Below are 21,418 nucleotides of genomic sequence, written 5' to 3'. Positions count from 1 at the left end.
CACAAACGCACAAACATCACGATGGCGCTCGGTCTGAAGGTTCCTCTGAACGCGGGGGGGGGGGCACCTGTCAATCAGAGGTTTACAGGAACAGCTCCGACAGTCGCACCATTGTTCAAATAAAAAAAAGGAGAAGAATAATCGCACCACCATAGAAATTAACTTCTGCTTCCTCTTCTGATTAAAGTTCACAACGAACAGAAAAAACACAAACAAACACGAGTCGTTTAGAAGAATTAGACTGAAAATGTGACGTGTAAAGGTGGAGAATCTGAGACGGACTTCAGGTCACAGACTCCAAACGGAAAACTATGATTAAATTATTGTTATTATCCATCACTGTTGGGAAAGTGACTTTAAAACTGTAATGTTTTATTTATGACTTATTACTGTCATTTCAAAGTCATTCATTACATTACAATATTACTGCATTTAAATTGTAAAACATTACATTACTATTACATTACTTTAAGTTACTCTCACCAAAATACCTGCGATAAAGCTGAACTTTTGAGCCGTATATGGACTGAACCAGGACTAAACAAGGTCTAAACCAGGACTAAACCAGAGCTAAACCAGGACTAAACCAGAGCTGAACCAGGACTAAACCAGGACTATAACAGGACTAACCTCAGACTGATTCCAGAACTGAAGAGGAGGACTAAACCAGAGCTGAACCAGGACTAAAACAGGACTCACTGTGGGGACGGGCTCGGAGGTGACGTAGGAGAAAGGAGCGGCTCTGCTCCACACCTCATGGAGGTAAGAGCATCTGTCGCCCGATCGCTCTTTATGGACCCTGCTGCTCGGGCTCCAGGTCCTGATTTCAGCAACTATTTGCAGGTACAAGACCCGGTGCAAGAGTCTGTTACAGCGAGTAACTTCTACCTTCCTTCAGCGTGTCCAGAAGTCCAACTTTTTGTGTGATGGTTTCATCTTCCTCTGTCTTTTGGGTGTGAGTGCAGGAGACTTTGTCGGTGCAGAACGTTTGGTCGACGTTGTGGATTTTGTCGGAGAGAAAACTTGAAACTGTACAACACTTCAGAATCACACTGATACAGATTGAACATGTATTTAAATTTGGCAGCTGAACACATTCTGTACTGTACAGGAGACAGGAGTCCCTCAGCCAATCAGGACGCAGCAGGAGGAACGCAATACGTGTTCATACAATGTAAAAACAAAAGGCATCAAAACTGCACAAAAAAAAAAATATATATATATATAAAAAAAATCTGTGAAACAGCGAGACCGTGAAAAGTGAACCGCGATAGAGGGAGGGACGAGTGTAAACCAGGTCTAAACCAGAACTGACCCAGGTCTAAACCAGGTCTAAACCAGAAGTGACCCAGGTCTAAACCAGGTCTAAACAGCGTAGAGTTCTGGGTCGGTCCTTTCGCCCGCGGTTACCTGAAGGTCTACGAGGGCGCGTCTCCGGCGTTTCACCGCTGCTGATTTCACGGTGATTTTAGCGAATTTCTATGAAGAAAAACCCACCACTTCAATCCAGGTTAAAAAAACATTGTAACGCGCGTTACTCACATTTGTACCGAGTAAAATATTACTATTTTTTCCCCTGTGATGCCGAACATTACTGCGTTACAGCAAAAACCAACGCATTACTGTAATACATTACTTTTATAACACGTTACTCCCAACACTGTTATCCATCGACTCACATAAAAACACAAAATACAATCGTTTCATTTTAGAATCTAGAAAAAAAGGCAATACTTAATTTATAAATAACAGTTAGAGTCCAACAAAAAAAAAGATCATACAGAATTTCTTAATAATTTCTTCTTTAACTCTTTTCTCCCTGGAGTTTATGGTTTGTTTCTTTGTCTGGAATGTTTCACAGTGTGGCTTTAAACCTTTCTGTCTCCACGGAGACCAAACCAGACCAAGTTACGGGTTTTTCTCTGTTTTTTTTTTTTGAGCAAAAAAAGCAGCTGCAATTGAATAAATGTAAAGTAGACGGGTTTAATCGTCGTTTCCATAGAAATAAAATCCGTGTGTCGTTCGTTCATTCGTTTTTCAAACTAAAACCAAAAATAAGAAAACGAAAAAACAAATATTTTCTTCATTATTTGTCTCCAAAACCAAAATGAAAAAAACATAAAGATTCGTTTTTTCAGTTTTTGATTTTGTGTTTACATGAAAAATGGAAAAAACGGATAACGGACTAAACCAGGACTAAACCAGGACTAAACCAGGACTGAACCAGGTCTAAACCAGGAATAAACCAGAACTAAACCAGGACTAAACCAGGTCTAAACCAGGACTAAACCAGAACTAAACCAGGACTAAACCAGGACTAAACCAGGATTAAACCAGGACTGAACCAGGTCTAAACCAGGACTAAACCAGGATTAAACCAGGACTAAACCAGGACTAAACCAGGACTAAACCAGGTCTAAACCAGGACTAAACCAGGACTAAACCAGGACTAAACCAGGACTAAACCAGGACTAAACCAGGTCTAAACCAGTACTGAACCAGGACTAAAACAGAACTAAAACAGAACTAAACCCAGGGATTAAACCAGGACTAAACCAGGACTGAGACCGGTCCGGATTGAGGACCAGGACTGAGACTGTTTTAGTCCTGGTTCAGTCCTTAGAAAGTCCAGGATCGCAGTTTAATTTCGTTTTCTTATTTTGGTTTTATTTTGAAAAACAAATGACCGAACGACACAGATTAAATAAACCAACCAAAAAGTTCCACAGTGCACGTTTAATATATATTTTAGATCTGGTTAATTATTACACATCAAGAATTTATATTTTTGAATAATTCTGTTTGTTAATTGAATCACAATCATCGTTTTCAATATAAAATTACCAGAAAATTTAAATTGACCTACTGTATATTACACTTTTTATATGTGGGTCAGGGACACGACGCCTACATTTTTTGTCCAACTGCAATTTCTTGGTTCAAATTTGCTTTAAAATCAAAAGAAATACCAACAATTTGTTTCTATACACTTTATATCACTCAGAACTTAGATTAATATTACGTAACATCATGTTTTAGAAAATAAAACAATTTAAAGGTTGTATGCAGCTTTGTAATTATGATGACCAAAAAAAAAGAAAGAAAATCTATCAACTGTGGACGTGTTGAGGCCAGATAAACATCAGCCAATAGAAAACGAGGCTCCCTCATTTTCTATTGGCTGTTAGGTTGTCAGTCAAACTCCCTACGTTTCTAAGGTAACTATGCAGCGGGTCTTAGAGGCTTTTTCTAATTGTGGCTCTCGCAGTTCGCATAAAGTTTGTCGCGATGTCGGACGAGAATCGACGACCAGTTCGCCGCAAAAGAAAGTCGGTTTTTGAGGTCGATGAAAGAAGAAGAGAAGGAGAAAAGGAGCGAAGACAAACTGAGGTGATTCTTGGAGATTCCTTCCAGCGATGGCGCGACTGAAGCAGACGAAGGGTCTAAAAACTGAGGTGTCGGTCTCTAAATTATTTCTCGAGGCTGTGGAGGAGGAAGGTGGTTCAAGGACGGTCGCTGGATTTGTCTTTCCTTAAAAAAATCCTCTATACAACCTTTAAGGTTATTCTCGGTCGCACCACGTGACATTTTTTAAGGTCAGAGGAAATTCATGTCCATAAAAAAACACTTAAAAATGCTGAATATAAATGTTAAACTTGGATTTATGCAGACCTGACATTGTAAATATTTGAAAAAGTTCAATAGAAACATTTTTTTATTTATATTTTAAAGTTTGTCTGTTGAAAATCCTTAAACGTCAGTGACCCATATATTTTTTTGAATCATTTTATATTGTATTTTGTGTATTATTTTTGTGATTTTATTAATTTTTTGTTCAGGTCTGGCTTTTTTTACAACAGTTACTCCAGATTATACAGGGTGCCCCTAAAAATTGACGTAATTTAAAAGCAATTATCTTGAAAACTACGAAGTCTAACTCAATGATGATGTTGATGTTGGTACCAGATTCTTTAGTCCTGCAAACAGTTTTACATTTTTCTTTAAATTTTTGGTACCAAGTCCAAATTTGTTTTGCCGGTACTTGAAGTTTTTCCAAATTTTGCATTATCAGTCATGGGCGAGTGTGCGAGGAGATTCCAAGATGCAAAATCGCTTCTCTTTGGAAATAAACGATGTGGCTCAACTTGAAAACATCTTGACCCGCTTCTGTACATTCTGCGAAAATGTGAGGTTATTATTGGGCTGCGAAATGACGTCAAATTTTTGGGGACACCTTGCGTTTTCCACCGTTTCGCCAAAGCTCGTTCCAGTTTGAGTTCATTTGAAAACAACGTTATCGTTTACTCTGATTTTACTCTCGGGGTCCTGAAGTTTGATTCTCAACCCTTCACATTACAAACAATCTGCAGCCTTCAGAAGAGCTGAGAACCTGAAAACAAACCTGAAAAAAACCTGAAAACAAACTTGAAAAAAGACCTGAAAACAGACTTAAACGGTGAGATCAGCCAAGAAAACTTACGCAGCTAAAAGGAAGACAGATCTTTATATTTCACGGCAAAACACAAAGAGAAACCAAAACTAGAACCGTTGCCTTTGCTACTAATCATTCAAACTCAATATTTTATCTCTTGGATGGAGAAAAATCTTCAAAATGTTGAGTAGAACAAACATAGAAACCCATAAACAGCTGGTTTCAGGACGATATTAAGTAAAACAGACGGAGGGAACCTGAAATTAAAATGGTTAAAATGCAAAATGATGTAATAGAAACAGCTCCAGGGTTTAGACGATATTTGAAAATTCCAGGTTGAACATTGGTGAGTTTAAAGGACAAAGTGATCAATAGGAGCCAGAGCGTTTACATGCGCATCAGTGTCCCGGTTATGAGTCTTATCCCGGTTATGAGTCTTATCCCGGTTATGAGTCTTATCCCGGTTATGAGTCTTATCCCGGTCACCTGGGAGTCAAGAACATGTCCAGATTCTTTGTTTTAAGGAGGAAATTGAGAAGAAGAAGGACGAGGTTTTTGGCCGTAGAAAGAAACGTGTTTGGAACGGATCTGCGCGTCGCTGCTTCGTCTGACGAGAAGAACGTTTGTGAACATTTGTGACACGTGTAGGTGGATAAATGTGACCTGGACGTTCAGACTGAAGTCACATGTCAAAAGATCAGATGTGTTTGGGTTTTAGGAGCACAGATCCAAGTCACATTTGAAGGAAATCAGATCTGTGTGGTTCAGACGTCACTGAAAGATCAGACACAGGAGCAGAGGGACGAGAAATCAGGCTGCAGACTGAACGTAGCCGTAGGGACTCAAGTCTGACTCGAGTCCAAGTCACGGTTTGCAAGTCCCCAAGGCCCCGTTCACACGACTACGTATTCGAATCGTTTTGGTTGTGTGTACAGTGTCGTTCACATTAATCTGATGGAAAACGGCTCCAGAGTCTGAACGATCTGGTGCCTCCAGCTCCACAAACTCATGTTGGTCCAGATGTGACGGGGACAGTGTGACTAGAGACGAGCATTTGATTAAATGTTCTTAATCGATCGTCAGGAGAATTAACGATTGATTATTATTATTATTACTATCTGCACTAATCTGCATCAATAAATTCAACTTTACGACATATAAACAGAGAGAACACCCCTCTGACACAGAGAGAACACCCCTCTGTCACACAGAGAGAACACCCCTCTGTCACAGAGAGAACACCCCTCTGACACAGAGAGAACACCCCTCTGTCACAGAGAGAACACCCCTCTGTCACAGAGAGAAACACCCTCTGAAACAGAGAGAACACCCCTCTGACACAGAGAGAACACCCCTCTGTCACAGAGAGAACACCCCTCTGTCACAGAGAGAACACCCTCTGACACAGAGAGAACACCCCTCTGTCACAGAGAGAACACCCCTCTGCTCACACAGAGAGAACACCCCTCTGACACAGAGAGAACACCCCTCTGACACAGAGAGAACACCCCTCTGACACAGAGAGAACACCCCTCTGACACACAGAGAGAACAGAGAGAACACCCCTCTGTCACACAGAGAGAACCCCTCTGTCACAGAGAGAACACCCCTCTGACACAGAGAGAACACCCCTCTGTGACACAGAGAGAACACCCTCTGTCACAGAGAGAACACCCCTCTGTCACAGAGAGAAACCCCTCTGACACAGAGAGAACACCCCTCTGTCACACAGAGAGAACACCCTCTGTCACACAGAGAGAACACCCCTCTGTCACAGAGAGAACACCCTCTGTCACACAGAGAGAACACCCCTCTGACACAGAGAGAACACCCCTCTGACACAGAGAGAACACCCCTCTGACACAGAGAGAACACCCTCTGTCACAGAGAGAACACCCCTCTGACACACAGAGAGAACACCCCTCTGTCACAGAGAGAACACCCCTCTGTCACAGAGAGAACACCCCTCTGTCACAGAGAGAACACCCCTCTGACACACAGAGAGAACACCCCTCTGTCACAGAGAGAACACCCCTCTGTCACACAGAGAGAACACCCCTCTGACACAGAGAGAACACCCCTCTGTCACACAGAGAGAACACCCCTCTGTCACACAGAGAGAACACCCCTCTGACACAGAGAGAACACCCTCTGTCACAGAGAGAACACCCCTCTGACACACAGAGAGAACACCCCTCTGTCACAGAGAGAACACCCCTCTGTCACACAGAGAGAACACCCCTCTGTCACAGAGAGAGAACACCCCTCTGACACACAGAGAGAACACCCCTCTCAGAGAGAACACCCCTCTGTCACAGAGAGAACACCCCTCTGACACAGAGAGAACACCCCTCTGTCACAGAGAGAACACCCCTCTGACACAGAGAGAACACCCCTCTGTCACAGAGAGAACACCCCTCTGTCACAGAGAGAACACCCCTCTGTCACAGAGAGAACACTCATATTCCACTGAGTCACTGTGTCCTTTAGTTTATGTAAATGAGTCATGTGGTTTTAAGTTTTGTTTCTGTAAAACATAAACAAATGTGTCAAAGTCGTGTGGAGGAAACAGACACAGAAACGACGAATCTGGACGCAAATCGTTTCCGATACGGTGATTTGTTTCAGAGTAAACGAAGCCCAAGTCTGGTATCGAAAACGTCTTAACTCCCGTGAGACTTTGGGGACAGTTTCCTGGTTTCTTCTAAACGGGACATGAGACTGAAACCAGGAACCTGCGTTTACACGAACACTCAGACCCGGGACACGAGCAGCACATGTAAACAAACTCCTCCCACAACCTGAAAACCACAACCTGGATCCAAAAAGCATCAAAAACACTTGAGAGTTTTTCCGTGTTTGCGGCGTCAGAACGCGTGCGGCTCCGGTGGCTCACCTGTGGCTCTCCGGCTCGGTTCTGGGCCTGGGCGTCTGAGGCGGCGTTCCCGTTGGCGTGGGTGGACTCGGAGCGGGTGGGCGGCGCCGGGGGCTGGGCGGGTTTGGGCGGCGCCGCCTGCGGGGAGCCCTGGGCGTTCTTCCGGTATCGCTCGTCGGCCTGACACAGACGCACACGAGACGGTTAAGAACGACACCAAAAAAGAGACGAAAATAATACAACTTCACACGAACGCAGAGCTCTGAGATCACAGCAGATCTAAACCAGGTCTAAACCAGGACTAAACCAGAACTAAACCAGGTCTAAACCAGGACTAAACCAGGTCTAAACCAGGACTAAACCAGGACTAAACCAGGTCTAAACCAGGACTAAACCAGAAACTAAACCAGGACTAAACCAGGTCTAAACCAGGACTAAACCAGGTCTAAACCAGGACTAAACCAGGACTAAACCAGGACTAAACCAGGACTAAACCAGGACTAAACCAGAACTAAACCAAGACTAAACCAGGACTAAACCAGGACTAAACCAGGTCTAAACCAGGACTAAACCAGGTCTAAACCAGGACTAAACCAGGTCTAAACCAGGTCTAAACCAGGTCTAAACCAGGTCTAAACCAGGACTAAACCAGGTCTAAAACCAGGACTAAACCAGGTCTAAACCAGGACTAAACCGTCTAAACCAGGTCTAAATCAGGTCTAAACCAGGACTAAACCAGGACTAAACCAGGTCTAAACCAGGGCTAAACCAGGATTATACCAGGCTAAACCAGGACTAAATCAGGACTAAACCAGGAGTAAACCCAGACTAAAACCAGGTCTAAACCAGGACTAAACCAGGTCTAAATCAGGTCTAAATCAGGACTAAACCATGACAAAACCAAGACTAAACCAGGTCTAAACCAGGACTAAACCAGAGGACTAAACCAGGTCTAAACCATGACAAAACCAAGACTAAACCAGGTCTAAACCAGGACTAAACCAGGTCTAAACCAGGAACTAAACCAGGTCTAAACCAGGACTAAACCAGGAACTAAACCAGGACTAAACCAGGACTAAACCAGAACTAAAACCAGAACTAAACCAGGAACTAAACCAGGACTAAACCAGGACTAAACCAGGTCTAAACCAGGACTAAACCAGGTCTAAAACCAGGTCTAAAACCAGGACTAAACCAGGTCTAAACCAGGTCTAAACCAGGACTAAACCAGGACTAAACCAGGACTAAACCAGGACTAAACCAGGACTAAACCAGGACTAAACCAGAACTAAACCAGGACTAAACCAGAACTAAACCAGGACTAAACCAGGACTAAACCAGGACTAAACCAGGTCTAAACCAGAACCAACCCAGGACTAAACCAGGACTAAAACCAGGACTAAACCAGGAACTAAACCAGGACTAAACCAGGACTAAACCAGGACTAAACCAGGACTAAACCAGAACTAAACCAGGACTAAACCAGGACTAAACCAGGAACTAAACCAGGACTAAACCAGGACTGAACCAGGACTAAACCAGGTCTAAACCAGGACTAAACCAGGACTGAACCAGGACTGAACCAGGACTAAACCAGGACTAAACCAGAACTAAACCAGGACTAAACCAGGACTAAACCAGGTCTAAACCAGGACTAAACCAGGACTAAACCAGGACTTTAAGAGAACTAAACCAGGACTAAACCAGGTCTAAACCAGGACTTTAAGAGAACTAAACCAGGACTAAACCAGGTCTAAACCAGGACTAAACCAGGACTTTAAGAGAACTAAACCAGGACTAAACCAGGTCTAAACCAGGACTAAACCAGGACTAAACCAGAACTGAACCAGGACTAAATCAGGACTAAACCAGAACTAAACCAGGACTAAATCAGAACTAAACCAAAATTAAACCAGGACTAAACCAGAACTAAACCAGGTCTAAACCAGGACTAAACCAGGACTAAATCAGAACTAAACCAAAATTAAACCAGGTCTAAACCAGGACTAAACTCTCGTCTTGACATTTCGTTGTCGTTTTCTACTTTCATTAAATTCTTCCTGACGTTAAAATTAAACATTTATATATTTACAGATTTAAGTTTCTCAGATCTGCCAAAATCACCTCAGAGTCTGTGTCCCGCGTTTGTGTTTTCAGACGTTTTTAGTTAAAGGTTCCATAGTTCACAAAACTGACTCCTGAGAACTTCAGGTCGTGTTCTAACGTTTCCTCCTCAAAAAACCGACCTGGAGTTGTGTTTGTTTCATCGTGTCTTTATCTCCAACGCTCAAAACGCTCTGTTCCACCTCGTGATGTCATCAAGCGGTGGTTTTCAAGCTCTTTAAAGCACTTTTGTGTTTGGGTTTTTTTTTGTCTTGATTTTTGTTTTTTGGACAATTTTAAACTTTTTTTTCGCCCGTTAACGTGAGCGCTGCGTCTCCATGGAAGCCGCTGACCATTCCACCATGGAGATACACGTAGCGCACCCCAGCGCAGAGATGTTTAGAATTTTGATCGTGATTTCGATATTGAGCCGTATCCGTGCGTCCGATTTTTTCACGTTCGTGCACTTTAAACACAAATGTACAAACCCATAAGGACGACGTTTGTGGAACTTCGGGTCAATGTTTTTCTTTTGTTTTGCAAGATTTTAAAACTTCTATCGGGTTTTTCTTCTTGTTTTCATGTTGATTTATTTTCTACTCACTGGTTCTGAATCTTAAAAAGTGTCACATATTTTTCTTCCATGACTCGACTCATCTTAAATCTTAAATTTAGTCAATAAATGTTTAAAAGAAGAAGCTACAATCCATTTACCGGAGTTTTACCTGAAACTCTTCATGATTTACTTGATACAAGACTGACGACGAACTACAAACACGTACGACTGATTTAAGAACTTCTGTCTAGAATTGGACTGAGAAGAAATTCAAAGATGATCATGAACTCTGATCTTAAACTGGTTTAAGTTTGTTTATCTCAAACTGAGCCTCATAAACGTCTTTCCAGCCCGTGAACTCTGAGCACAGACGAAGAATTCTCTTCTAAAGTCGATTATTTGAAGAGAACTTGTCCAGTAAAATGATCTTTTAAATCATTTTTTGACAGATTTAAGTGTTTAGATTTTACATTTTGGCCAAGTTTTTTAGCAGTGTTTTGGTCTATCTTCTCTTGATCTTTGTGGATAAATTGTTCATGAAGAATGTTTATCCTTTGTGGAACTTTTTGGTTGAAGATTTGGAGATGATTTGGAGAAGAACTACGAAGTCTAAACGTTTTGGTTTACGTTTTAAAAAATGCGCGAATGAAACATAAAACACAACTCCAGGTCTGTGCGGGACGAGGAAACATTCGAACGCGTCAGAAAATGCGTCAAATGAACCTTTCAGTGACACGTTATCACGACTCCAGAGGTTCCACAGACACCGTGAGATCGTTAGTGAAGCTTCTGCAGCACCAACGCCACAAAAAACATTCCTTCAGATGGTTAAACACAGGAAAAAACACCCAAAACCTCAAAGATTATGGTTATTAATCAGTTATCGGTTATTATTTTCTCAGCCACAGCAGCCCCCTTCATGCAGAGAACCCAGAAACCCAGAGAATCCACACAAGCAGCGGCCAGAGCGTCCAGCAGGGGGAGCAGTCACCTCAAGGAACGGCTCGGGAACCAGGCTCGGGTCCTGGACGGGAACGGTCCGACTGGGGAGAAGGTCCAGAAGGGTTCGACTGGGGAGAAGGTCCAGAGAAGCATTCTGGGTGTGGACCTCAGAACTCTCAGGACTCTGGTCTCTGGTCTGGACCTTGGACTTGTCACGGTGGACGTCAGGACTTTGGTCCCTCGTCTGGACCTTAATGTTCTCGTGGAGCACCTGAGGACTCTGGTCTCTTGTCTGAATCTTGGTCCTCTCACTGTGGACTTCGGGACTCTGATCTCTCATCTGGACTCTGGACTCGTCTATTTGGATCTGCAGACTCAGTTTTCTGGGCTGGATCTTGACCTTCTCGTGGTAGAAATCAGGACTCTGGTCTCTGGTCTGGACTTTGGACTTGTGGTTGAAGATTCCGGACCTCTTCAGGCTGTAGTTGTCCAGGAGGCGGTTCTTCTTGAGGCTGGGGTGGTCATGGAGGTGGTTCTTCTTGAGGGTGGGGTTGTCCTGGACCTGGAGTTGGTGGTTCTTCTTGAGGCTGGGGTGATCCTGGACCTCGTGGTGGTTCTTCTTGAGGCTGGGGTGATCCTGGACCTCGTGGTGGTTCTTCTTGAGGCTGGGGTGATCCTGGACCTCGTGGTGGTTCTTCTTGAGGCTGGGGTGATCCTGGACCTCGTGGTGGTTCTTCTTGAGGCTGGGGTGGTCCTGCAGGTTGTGGCTGGACTGCAGGGCCAGCAGATAGGCCTGTTCCCTCTGGAGCTGCTTGTGGAGCTCCTGAGCCTGTCTCTGCTCCTCCAGCTCCTTCCACTTGTACTCCTGAGGAACATACTCAGACCATGACTCCACCGTCACGTCACTCGCCTCCTTCAAGACTAAACTCCGTCTTAAAACCTCAGAACTACGACGACGCTCGCTCGTCTCTGCGAAAGTGTCACGGTTTGGCCCAGAAAGTTACACAGTGCGGCATTAAACTCAACCATCGCCATGGAGACCAGCAGATCTGTGGAGAGCCGACCCCGTTCCAAATAAAAATCCACGTTGTTTAAGGTATTTCTGGAGACACCTCCTCGCTCTCCGCAGATCCGGTGCGAAAATAACTCACCCTGATAACCGCGAGTCCCCATGGAGACGTGACGTTTTAATGCCGCACCGTGGAGAATTCTGGGCAAAGCGATAATATCGATAACGTCGTCATGGAAACAACAACAGGCGTTCAGAAAGTGACAGAAGACGAGCAGAACGACTCTGACGTAATTTAACTTCACGATCGCGTTTGTTCCCGGAGGATTCGAGATCTGATTCAGTTCAGAAGTTCACCGGATCGGTATCGGTATCGGAACTGTCACGGAGGGAGAGAGAGAGAGAGAGTGAAGAGAGAGAAAGAGAGTGAAGAGAGAGAGAACACAACAACAACTCACACATAAAAAAACAGAGCAAGAGGAAAGAGAGAGAAAGAGAGAGAGAATGAATAGAGAGAGAGAGTAAGAGAGAGTGTGTGAAGAGAGAGAGTGAAGAGAAGAGAGAGAATGTGAAGAGAGAGTGTGTGAAGAGAGAGAGTAAAGAGGAGAGAGAGCATGTGAAGAGAGAGAGACTGTGAAGAGAGAGAGTGTGTGAAGAGAGAGTAAAGAGGAGAGAGAGAATGTGAAGAGAGAGAGAGTAAAGAGGAGAGAGAATGTGGAGGGAGAGTAAAGAGGAGAGAGAGAGTGTGAAGAGAGAGAATGAGAAGAGAGAGAATGTGAAGAGAGTGAGAAGAGAGAGAATGTGAAAGAGAGAGAATGAAGAGAGAGAATGTGAAGAGAGAGAATGTGAAGAGAGAGAGAAGAGAGAGAGAATGAGAAGAGAGAGAAATGTGAAGAGAGTGAGAAGAGAGAGAATGTGAAGAGAGAGAATGAAGAGAGAGAATGTGAAGAGAGAGAATGTGAAGAGAGAGAGAGAAGAGAGAGAATGAGAAGAGAGAGAATGAGAAGAGAGAGAGAATGTGAAGAGAGAGAATGAGAAGAGAGAGAATGTGAAGAGAGAGAGAAGAGAGAGAATGAGAAGAGAGAGAGAATGTGAAGAGAGAGAATGTGAAGGGAGAGAGAAGAGAGAGAATGAGAAGAGAGAGAATGTGAAGAGAGAGAGAATGTGAAGAGAGAGAGAATGAGAAGAGAGAGAGAATGAGAAGAGAGAGAGAAGAGAGAGAATGTGAAGAGAGAGTAAAGAGGAGAGAGAGTGTGAAAATAAAAGAGAGAGTGTGAAGAGAGAGAGAATGTGAAGTGTGAGGACAGTGTTCCAAACAGGAAGTGAGCGTGGTTACACTTCCTGCTCCATCGACTCTGGCTCCAGTTCACTTTATGTTGAAAAATGAGCTGCTGCTGTGAGTCTTAAAATGTTCATATTAATCTGCTCTACATAATACTCCCTACAACTGTACAACAACTCACCCTTGTGGGACAGATAATACTCCCTACACCTGTTCTCATGTCACAGATAATACTCCCTACACCTGCAGTGTTTCTCACCAGTAACATGGCCTGTTCATGGAGAAGCTGCTGCTGAAGAATCTCCAGGTGCCTCTGCTCCTCCTCCAACTGTCGCCGGATGTACTCCTGTCGAACGCACAAAAACACACACATTAACACACAAAAACACACAACACACACTGTCGAACGCACAAAAACACACACACTGTCAAACGCACAAAAACACACAACACACACTGTCGAACGCACAAAAACACACACATTACACACAAAACACACAACACACACTGTCAAACGCACAAAAACACACACTTTAACACACAACACACACCAAAACACACAACACACACTGTCAAACGCACAAAAACACACACACTTTAACACACACAACACACACTGTCAAACGCACAAAAACACACACTTTAACACACAACAACACACACAAAACACACAACACACACACTGTCAAACGCACAAAAACACACACACTTTAACACACAAAACACACAACACACACTGTCAAACGCACAAAAACACACACTTTAACACACAAAAACACACAACACACACTGTCAAACGCACAAAAACACACACACTGTCAAACGCACAAAAACACACACACTTTAACACACAAAAACACACACAACACACACTGTCAAACGCACAAAAACACACACACTTTAACACACAACACACACCAAAACACACAACACACACTGTCAAACGCACAAAAAAACACACACACTTTAACACACAAAACACACAACACACACTGTCAAACGCACAAAAACACACACACTTTAACACACAAAAACACACAACACACACTGTCAAACGCACAAAAACACACACACTTTAACACACAACACACACCAAAACACACAACACACACTGTCAAACGCACAAAAACACACACACTTTAACACACAAAAACACACAACACACACTGTCAAACGCACAAAAACACACACACTTTAACACACAACACACACCAAAACACACACACACACTGTCAAACGCACAAAAACACACACACTTTAAACAACAACACACACAAAACACACAACACACACACTGTCAAACGCACAAAAACACACACACACTTAACAACAACAAAACAAACACAACACTGTCAAACGCACAAAAACACACACACTTTAACACACAAAAACACACAACACACACTGTCAAACGCACAAAAAACACACACTTTAACACACACAACACACACTGTCAAACGCACAAAAACACACACACTTTAACACACAAAAACACACAACACACACTGTCAAACGCACAAAAACACACACACTTTAACACACAAAAACACACAACACACACTGTCAAACGCACAAAAACACACACACTTTAATACACACAACACACACAGTCAAATGCACAAAAACACACACACTTTAACACACAAAGACACACAACACACACTGTCAAACGCACAAAAACACACACACTTTAATACACACAACACACACAGTCAAACGCACAAAAACACACACACTTTAACACACCAAAACACACAACACACTGTCAAACGCACAAAAACACACACACTTTAATACAAACACACACTGTCAAACGCACAAAAACACACACACTTTAATACACACAACACACACTGTCAAACGCACAAAACACACACTGTCAAACGCACAAAAACACACACTGTCACACACAAAAACACACACTGTCAAACGCACAAAACACACACACTTTAACACAAAAAACACACACCACAACACATAAAACACACACTTTAATACACAAAACACACACTGCGACACACAAAACACACACTGCGACACACAAAACACACACTTGTTACACACTTTAAAACACTTTAACGCACACATTAACGCACTTAAAAACACCTGAAAACACTTTAGCACATTGTAACACACTTAAACGCACTTAAGCACATTTTAATGCAACTTAATGCACTTTAAAACACTTTAACACAATTTAACGCACTTTAACCCACTTTAAAACACTTAAACACACACTTAACGCACTTTTAAACACTTGAAAACACTTTAGCACACTGTAAAGCACTAACGCACTTAAACACACTTTAACACACTTTCCCGCACTTTAAAACACTTTAAAGAACTTTAACTCACTTTTAACGTACTTTAATGCACTTTAACTCTCTCTCTCTCTCTCTCTCTCACCTGTTCTCGGTCGGCCCTCCTCTTCTCCTCCTCCACTCTCCTCCTCTCTTCTTCTTCTTTGCGTCTTCTTTCGATGTCTTCCATCCTCCTCTTCTCCTCCTGCTCTCGGCGTCTCTGCTCTCGTTCCTGTTGTCGTCGGATCTCTCGCTCCCGTCGCTGTTGCTATAGAAACAAAAACAAAACACATTTTAAAACTTTAAGTCACGTCACATTATTATTATTTTTTATTATTAAAGTTTAAATTTGAATTGTGAAATATTTAAATAAAAAAGTGGAACTAAATCTTTTTTTTTTTTTTTTTTCTGCGGTTACACTGTGAATATGGAGTTCCTTTTTCCTTTTTCCTTTTTCAGGATTTTTAGTGCAAACTAAATCAACATTCTGCTCAAAATTGTTCAAAAACTATAAAAACTGTGTAAATTTCAGGTACTATGTGACATCACACAGCACTGCTCTGATCACAGACAGGTGATTCTGACACAAACACTTTTCGTTCTCTTTCTGTTTTTTTCTTTAGCACTTTTTTCTCTCTCACGTTTTTGTTTTTTCTTATTTCTCTCTCTTTTTTTCTCACTTTTTAAAATCTTTAAATTTTTTTTTCATTTTTTTCTTTCCCACTTTTATCTTTTTTGGATTTTTTCTTTTTTTTTCCTTTCTTAATTTTTTTTCTTTTTTTTGTTTGACATTTTTCTTTTTTTTCTCTTTCTCACATTTCTCTTCTTTCTGTTTTTTTTTTTTTTTTCTTTCTCACTTTTTTCCTTTTCTCACTTATTTCTCTTTTCTCAGATTTTTCTTTTTTCTTTCTCACCTTTTTTCTCTTTTGGACTTTTTTCTTTTTCTCACAAAATCTCACTTTTTTCTACAATTTTTAAAATATATTTTTTCAGTGTAAACTGAACTGGAGCCAGAGTCGATGGAGCCGGGAGTTCGCCCGTGTTCACTTCCTGTCTGTGATCAAAAATGGGCCCCGGCCTCCTGCTCCTCGGGGCCCAGAGCTGGAACCGGCCCTGGACAAACACGACACTGACAGGGTCCTGACAGGGTCCTGACAGGGGAGGTGTTTAAAACTGTCAGGGACCATGTGTCTCTGAGCAGCTGTCCTCTGTCCTCTGTCCTCTGTCCTCTGTCCTCTGTCCTCACTCCCTCTTCTCTCCTCCCTCCTTTTGTCTCACATCTCCTCCTCTATCCCTCCTTTCCTCCTTCCTTCCCTCTCCCTCCTCATCCCTCCCTCTCTCCTCCTCCTCACTTCTCGTCTCCTTTCCTAACCTCGTCCAGTCTTCTCCCCTCCTCTCTCTGATCCTCTCTCCCGTTCTCCCTCCTCCTCCTCTCATCCTCCTTCCTTCCTTCCTTCCTTGAGCCTCCTCCTCTGATCCTCCGTCCTTACCTTTCCTCTCCTCTTTCTTTCTCTCCTCCATACCACCTCCTCCTTCCTTCCTCACCTCCTCGAGCCTCCTCCTCTTCTCTCCTCTTCCCCTCCTCACCTCCTCAATCCTCCTCTTCTGCTCTCTCCACTCATCCTCATCTCCTCTCCTCCTAGAGCCTCCTCCTCTCCTTCTCACCTCCTTTTGTTCACCTCCTCGAGCCTCCTCCCCCTCTCCTCTCGTTCTCACCTCCTCCTCTCCTCCTTCTGCTGCTCGATCCTCTTCTGTCTCTCCTCCCTCCCTTTCTCCTCCTCTCCTCCCTCTATCCTCTCCTCCTTCTCGCCTCTCTTCCTAACCTCCTCCAGCCTCCATCTCACCTCCTCCTCCTCTCCTCACCTCCTCGAGCCTCCTCCTTTCTCCCTCTTCACTCTCTCCTCTCCTCCTCCAGCCTCCTCCTCTCCTCTGTTCCTCTCCTCTCCTCCTCCCTTCTTCTCCTTCTCACCTCCTCGAGTCTCCTCCTCTGCTCCTTCCGCTGCTTGATCTTCTTCTGTCTCTCCCTCCCCTTTCTCCTCCTCCTCCTTTTCTCCTCCTCACCTCCTCGAGCCTCCTCCTCCTCTCCTCCCACCTTCCCTCCTCACCTCCTCTTCTCCTCACCTCCTTCCTTCTCCTCCTCTCCTCCCTCTCCTCCTCTCCTCCTCCTCACCTCCTTCCCTCCTCCTCTCACCTCCTCAAGCCTCCTCCTCTCCCTCCTCCTCCTCTCCTCCTCTTCTGTTCCTCACCTCCTCTCCTCCCTCCTCCCCCTCTCCTCCTCCCTCCTTCACTCCTCACCTCCTCGAGCCTTCTCCTCTCTCCCTCTCCTCTCCTCACCTCCTCTCTCCTCCACTGTTCCTCACCTCCTCGAGCCTCCACCTCCTCTCCTCCCTCCTTCGTTCCTCACCTCCTCGAGCCTCCTCCTCTGCTCCTTCTGCTGCTCGATCCTCTTCTGTCTCTGTCTCTCCTCGTCCCTCCTCCTCCTCACCTCCTCTGTTCCTTCCTCCTCTCCTTCTCACATCCTTGAGCCTCCACCTCTCCTCCTCTCCTCCTTCTCTCCTCCTCACCTCCTTAAGCCGCCTCCTCCTCTCCTCTCTTCCTCTCCTCCTCACCTCCTCGAACCTCCTCCTCTGTTCCTTCCTTCTCCTCCTCTCCTCTCCTCCTCTGTTCCTCACCTCCTCGAGCCTCCTCCTCCTCTCCTCTCCTCCTTCTCTCCTCCTCTCCTCCTCACCTCCTCCTCCTCCTCCTCTGTTCCTCACCTCCTTGAGCCTCCTCCTCTCCTCTCTTCCTCTCCTCCTCACCTCCTCGAGCCTCCTCCTCCTCTGTTCCTCACCTCCTCGAGCCTCCTCCTCCTCCTCCTCTCCTCCTCCTTCGTTCCTCACCTCCTCGAGCCTCCTCCTCCTCTGTTCCTCACCTCCTCGAGCCTCCTCCTCCTCCTCCTCTCCTCCTCCTCTGTTCCTCACCTCCTCGAGCCTCCTGCGCTGCTCCTTCTGCTGCTCGATCCTCTTCTGCCTCTCGGCGAGCAGTTGTCTCTTGTACTCCTCTTGTTCTCTCAGCTGTTGTTCCTGGAGGAGCTGTTGTCTCCTCAGAGCTTCAGATCGTTCCTTGTTCTCCTGCTGCAGACGGATGAAGTCCCTCCTCAGCGTCGACTCCCCGGGGACGTTCACGATGGAGCTGCGGGGACAGGGGACGGGTGAGACAGGTGCAGGGGGACAGGTGCAGGGGGACAGGTGCACGGGGACAGGTGCACACGAGCTTCATTTGTGATCTGACTCTTAAACCATCATTTTGCGCTTTTTAGTTTCTGCTTTTGTGTCACTTTTTTTCGGTTGTGGGTCCGTCACCTGCTTGTTTCCATGGCAACATCACTGCTCTGCCTGAAATGTTCCACAGTGTGACTTTAAACAGCTCGACTTTACGTTTATTCAATCACAGGCGGCTTTAAAGCTCAAAAAATACCGAGAAAAACTGACACTGTGACTGTGAGCGGAGTCGCCTCTCCACAGATCTGACCTGGAACTTGGTCTGGTCTGGATAGAAAAGTTTAATGCCGTAGTGTGGAACATTGTAGACTTTTTTTTTTACGTTAGTCTGAAGTGTCACGCTGTAGGTTTGTGGAACTTCTGGTGAATGTTTTTCTGTGTAAATGTGTGTGTGTGTGTGTGTGTGTGTGTGTAAATGTGTGTGTAAATGTGTGTGTGTGTGTGTAATGTGTGTGTGTGTGTGTGTAAGTGTGTGTGTGTGTGTGTGTGTAAGTGTGTGTAAATGTGTGTGTGTAAGTGTGTGTGTAAATGTGTGTGTGTAAGTGTGTGTGTGTAAGTGTGTGTGTGTAAGTGTGTGTGTGTAAGTGTGTGTGTGTAAGTGTGTGTGTATAAGTGTGTGTAAATGTGTGTGTGTGTATGTGTGTGGGGGTGTGTGTGTAAATGTGTGTGTGTAAATATTGTGTAAGTGTGTGTAAATGTGTGTGTAAGTGTGTGTGTAAATGTGTGTGTAAATGTGTGTGTAAGTGTGTGTAAGTGTTTGTGTAAATGTGTGTGTGTAATTGTGTGTGTAAGTGTGTGTGTAAATCTGTGTGTAAGTGTGTGTGTAAATGTGTGTGTAAATGTGTAAGTGTGTGTAAGTGTGTGTGTAAATGTGTGTGTAAATGTGTAAGTGTGTGTAAGTGTGTGTGTAAATGTGTGTGTAAGTGTGTGTGTGTGTGTGTAATGTGTGTGTAATGTGTGTGTGTGTGTGTGTAAATGTGTGTAAGTGTGTGTAAATGTGTGTGTAAATGTGTGTGTGTGTGTGTGTGTGTGTAAATGTGTGTGTGTGTGTGTGTGTGTGTAAATGTGTGTGTGTGTGTGTGTGTAAATGTGTGTGTGTGTAAAGTGTGTGTGTGTGTGTGTGTGTGTGTGTGTGTAAATGTGTGTGTGTGTGTGTGTGTAATGTGTGTGTGTGTGTGTGTGTGTGTGTAAATGTGTGTGTGTGTGTGTGTGTGTAAATGTGTGTGTAAATGTGTGTGTGTAAATGTGTGTGTGTGTGTGTGTGTGTGTGTGTGTGTAAATGTGTGTGTAAATGTGTGTGTGTAAATGTGTGTGTGTGTGTGTGTGTGTGTGTGTAAATGTGTGTGTGTGTGTGTGTGTGTAAATGTGTGTGTGTGTGTGTGTAAATGTGTGTGTGTGTGTGTAAATGCGTCACACACACACAGCTCTGTGTGTGTGTGACGAGGAAACGACATCAGAACACAGATAAGAGTGTGATACGGGTCCTCTCCTCTCATTGGTCGCTTTGTTTCCCTCTCTGTGTGAGTGACAGGCGGCTTTAACCAATCACAGTGAAGTGCGCGTTCGCCGTGAGAATCAGAAACGACTTCACTCGCACGAGAAACGAAGACTGAAGCTCAGAATAAAAACGGAGACACGAACCTGGGCTCTCCCTCCTGCTCAGACGACTCCTCCTCTTCCTCCTCGCTGCCGCTGTACTCGTACTCCGTCTCATCTGAGGAAACAAAACACAAACGTTACACTTTCTGATTTTTTAACGAATCGTACGCAGAAAAAAAAAAAAAAAAAACACAAAATCCACACAGAAAATATTCTAGAACAAAAGACGGTCAAATATTTCACCATCTACATTTCTTACACACACATTTCTGAGCTGCTTTGGCAAAAATCTTCAACATTTCAGCTTTTTACCGCTACAGTTTTATGCCACGCACTTCAATGCAGTTCCTTCCCTTCCCCACACCAGTGTAAAAAGGACTTGAGTGACTCTTCTTCCCTTTTCTTCTCGTCGCTGTGACATGAGCAGAAACGTCATTCAGATTCTAATTCGGACAAAAGTTTTAATCCCACCAGGAACATTTACAAGGTCCGTTAAACCTCCTCCTGAAGATTTACTCTTTTTCAAGACCGAGACGAGACCGAGTCCAGACAAGACCGAGATGAGACCGAGACGAGACCGAGTCCAGACAAGACCGAGATGAGACCGAGACAAGACCGAGTCCAGACAAGAACGAGACCGAGACCGAGTCCAACAAGACCGAGATGAGACCGAGACGAGACCGAGTCCAGACAAGACCGAGATGAGACCGAGACGAGACCGAGTCCAGACAAGACCGAGATGAGACCGAGACAAGACCGAGTCCAGACAAGAACGAGACCGAGACCGAGTCCAAACAAGACCGAGATGAGACCGAGACGAGACCGAGTCCAGACAAGACCGAGACGAGACCGAGTCCAGACAAGAACGAGATGAGACCGAGACGAGACCGAGACAAGACCGAGACGAGACCGAGTCCAGACAAGACCGAGACGAGACCGAGACAAGACCGAGTCCAGACAAGACGAGACGAGACCGAGTCCAAGACAAGAACGAGAGATGAGACCGAGACGAGACCGAGAAAGACCGAGATGAGACCGAGTCCGAGACGAGAAAGAGACC

The 21,418-nt window shown here is 44.4% G+C and overlaps 1 protein-coding gene across 1 annotated transcript in view; it reads right to left on the bottom strand.

Annotated features, from left to right (window-relative positions):
- LOC110169116 (mitogen-activated protein kinase kinase kinase kinase 4-like) overlaps nucleotides 1–21,418 on the bottom strand; it is a 108,850-nt gene that overhangs the window by 44,132 nt on the left and 43,300 nt on the right. Inside the window, 5 exon segments of the mRNA XM_055148798.1 lie at nucleotides 7,329–7,487; nucleotides 13,459–13,545; nucleotides 15,606–15,767; nucleotides 18,460–18,670; nucleotides 20,401–20,473. Of these exon segments, the coding sequence (XP_055004773.1) occupies nucleotides 7,329–7,487; nucleotides 13,459–13,545; nucleotides 15,606–15,767; nucleotides 18,460–18,670; nucleotides 20,401–20,473 (692 nt within the window).

This window comes from Boleophthalmus pectinirostris, unplaced genomic scaffold (assembly GCF_026225935.1).
Source record: "Boleophthalmus pectinirostris isolate CB_2022bp ecotype Guang Dong unplaced genomic scaffold, ASM2622593v1 HiC_scaffold_1, whole genome shotgun sequence".
Classification (NCBI taxonomy): Eukaryota; Metazoa; Chordata; class Actinopteri; order Gobiiformes; family Gobiidae; genus Boleophthalmus; species Boleophthalmus pectinirostris.
The sequence above is the reverse complement of the archived record's forward strand: the minus strand, read 5'-3'. Positions and strand labels throughout refer to the sequence as shown.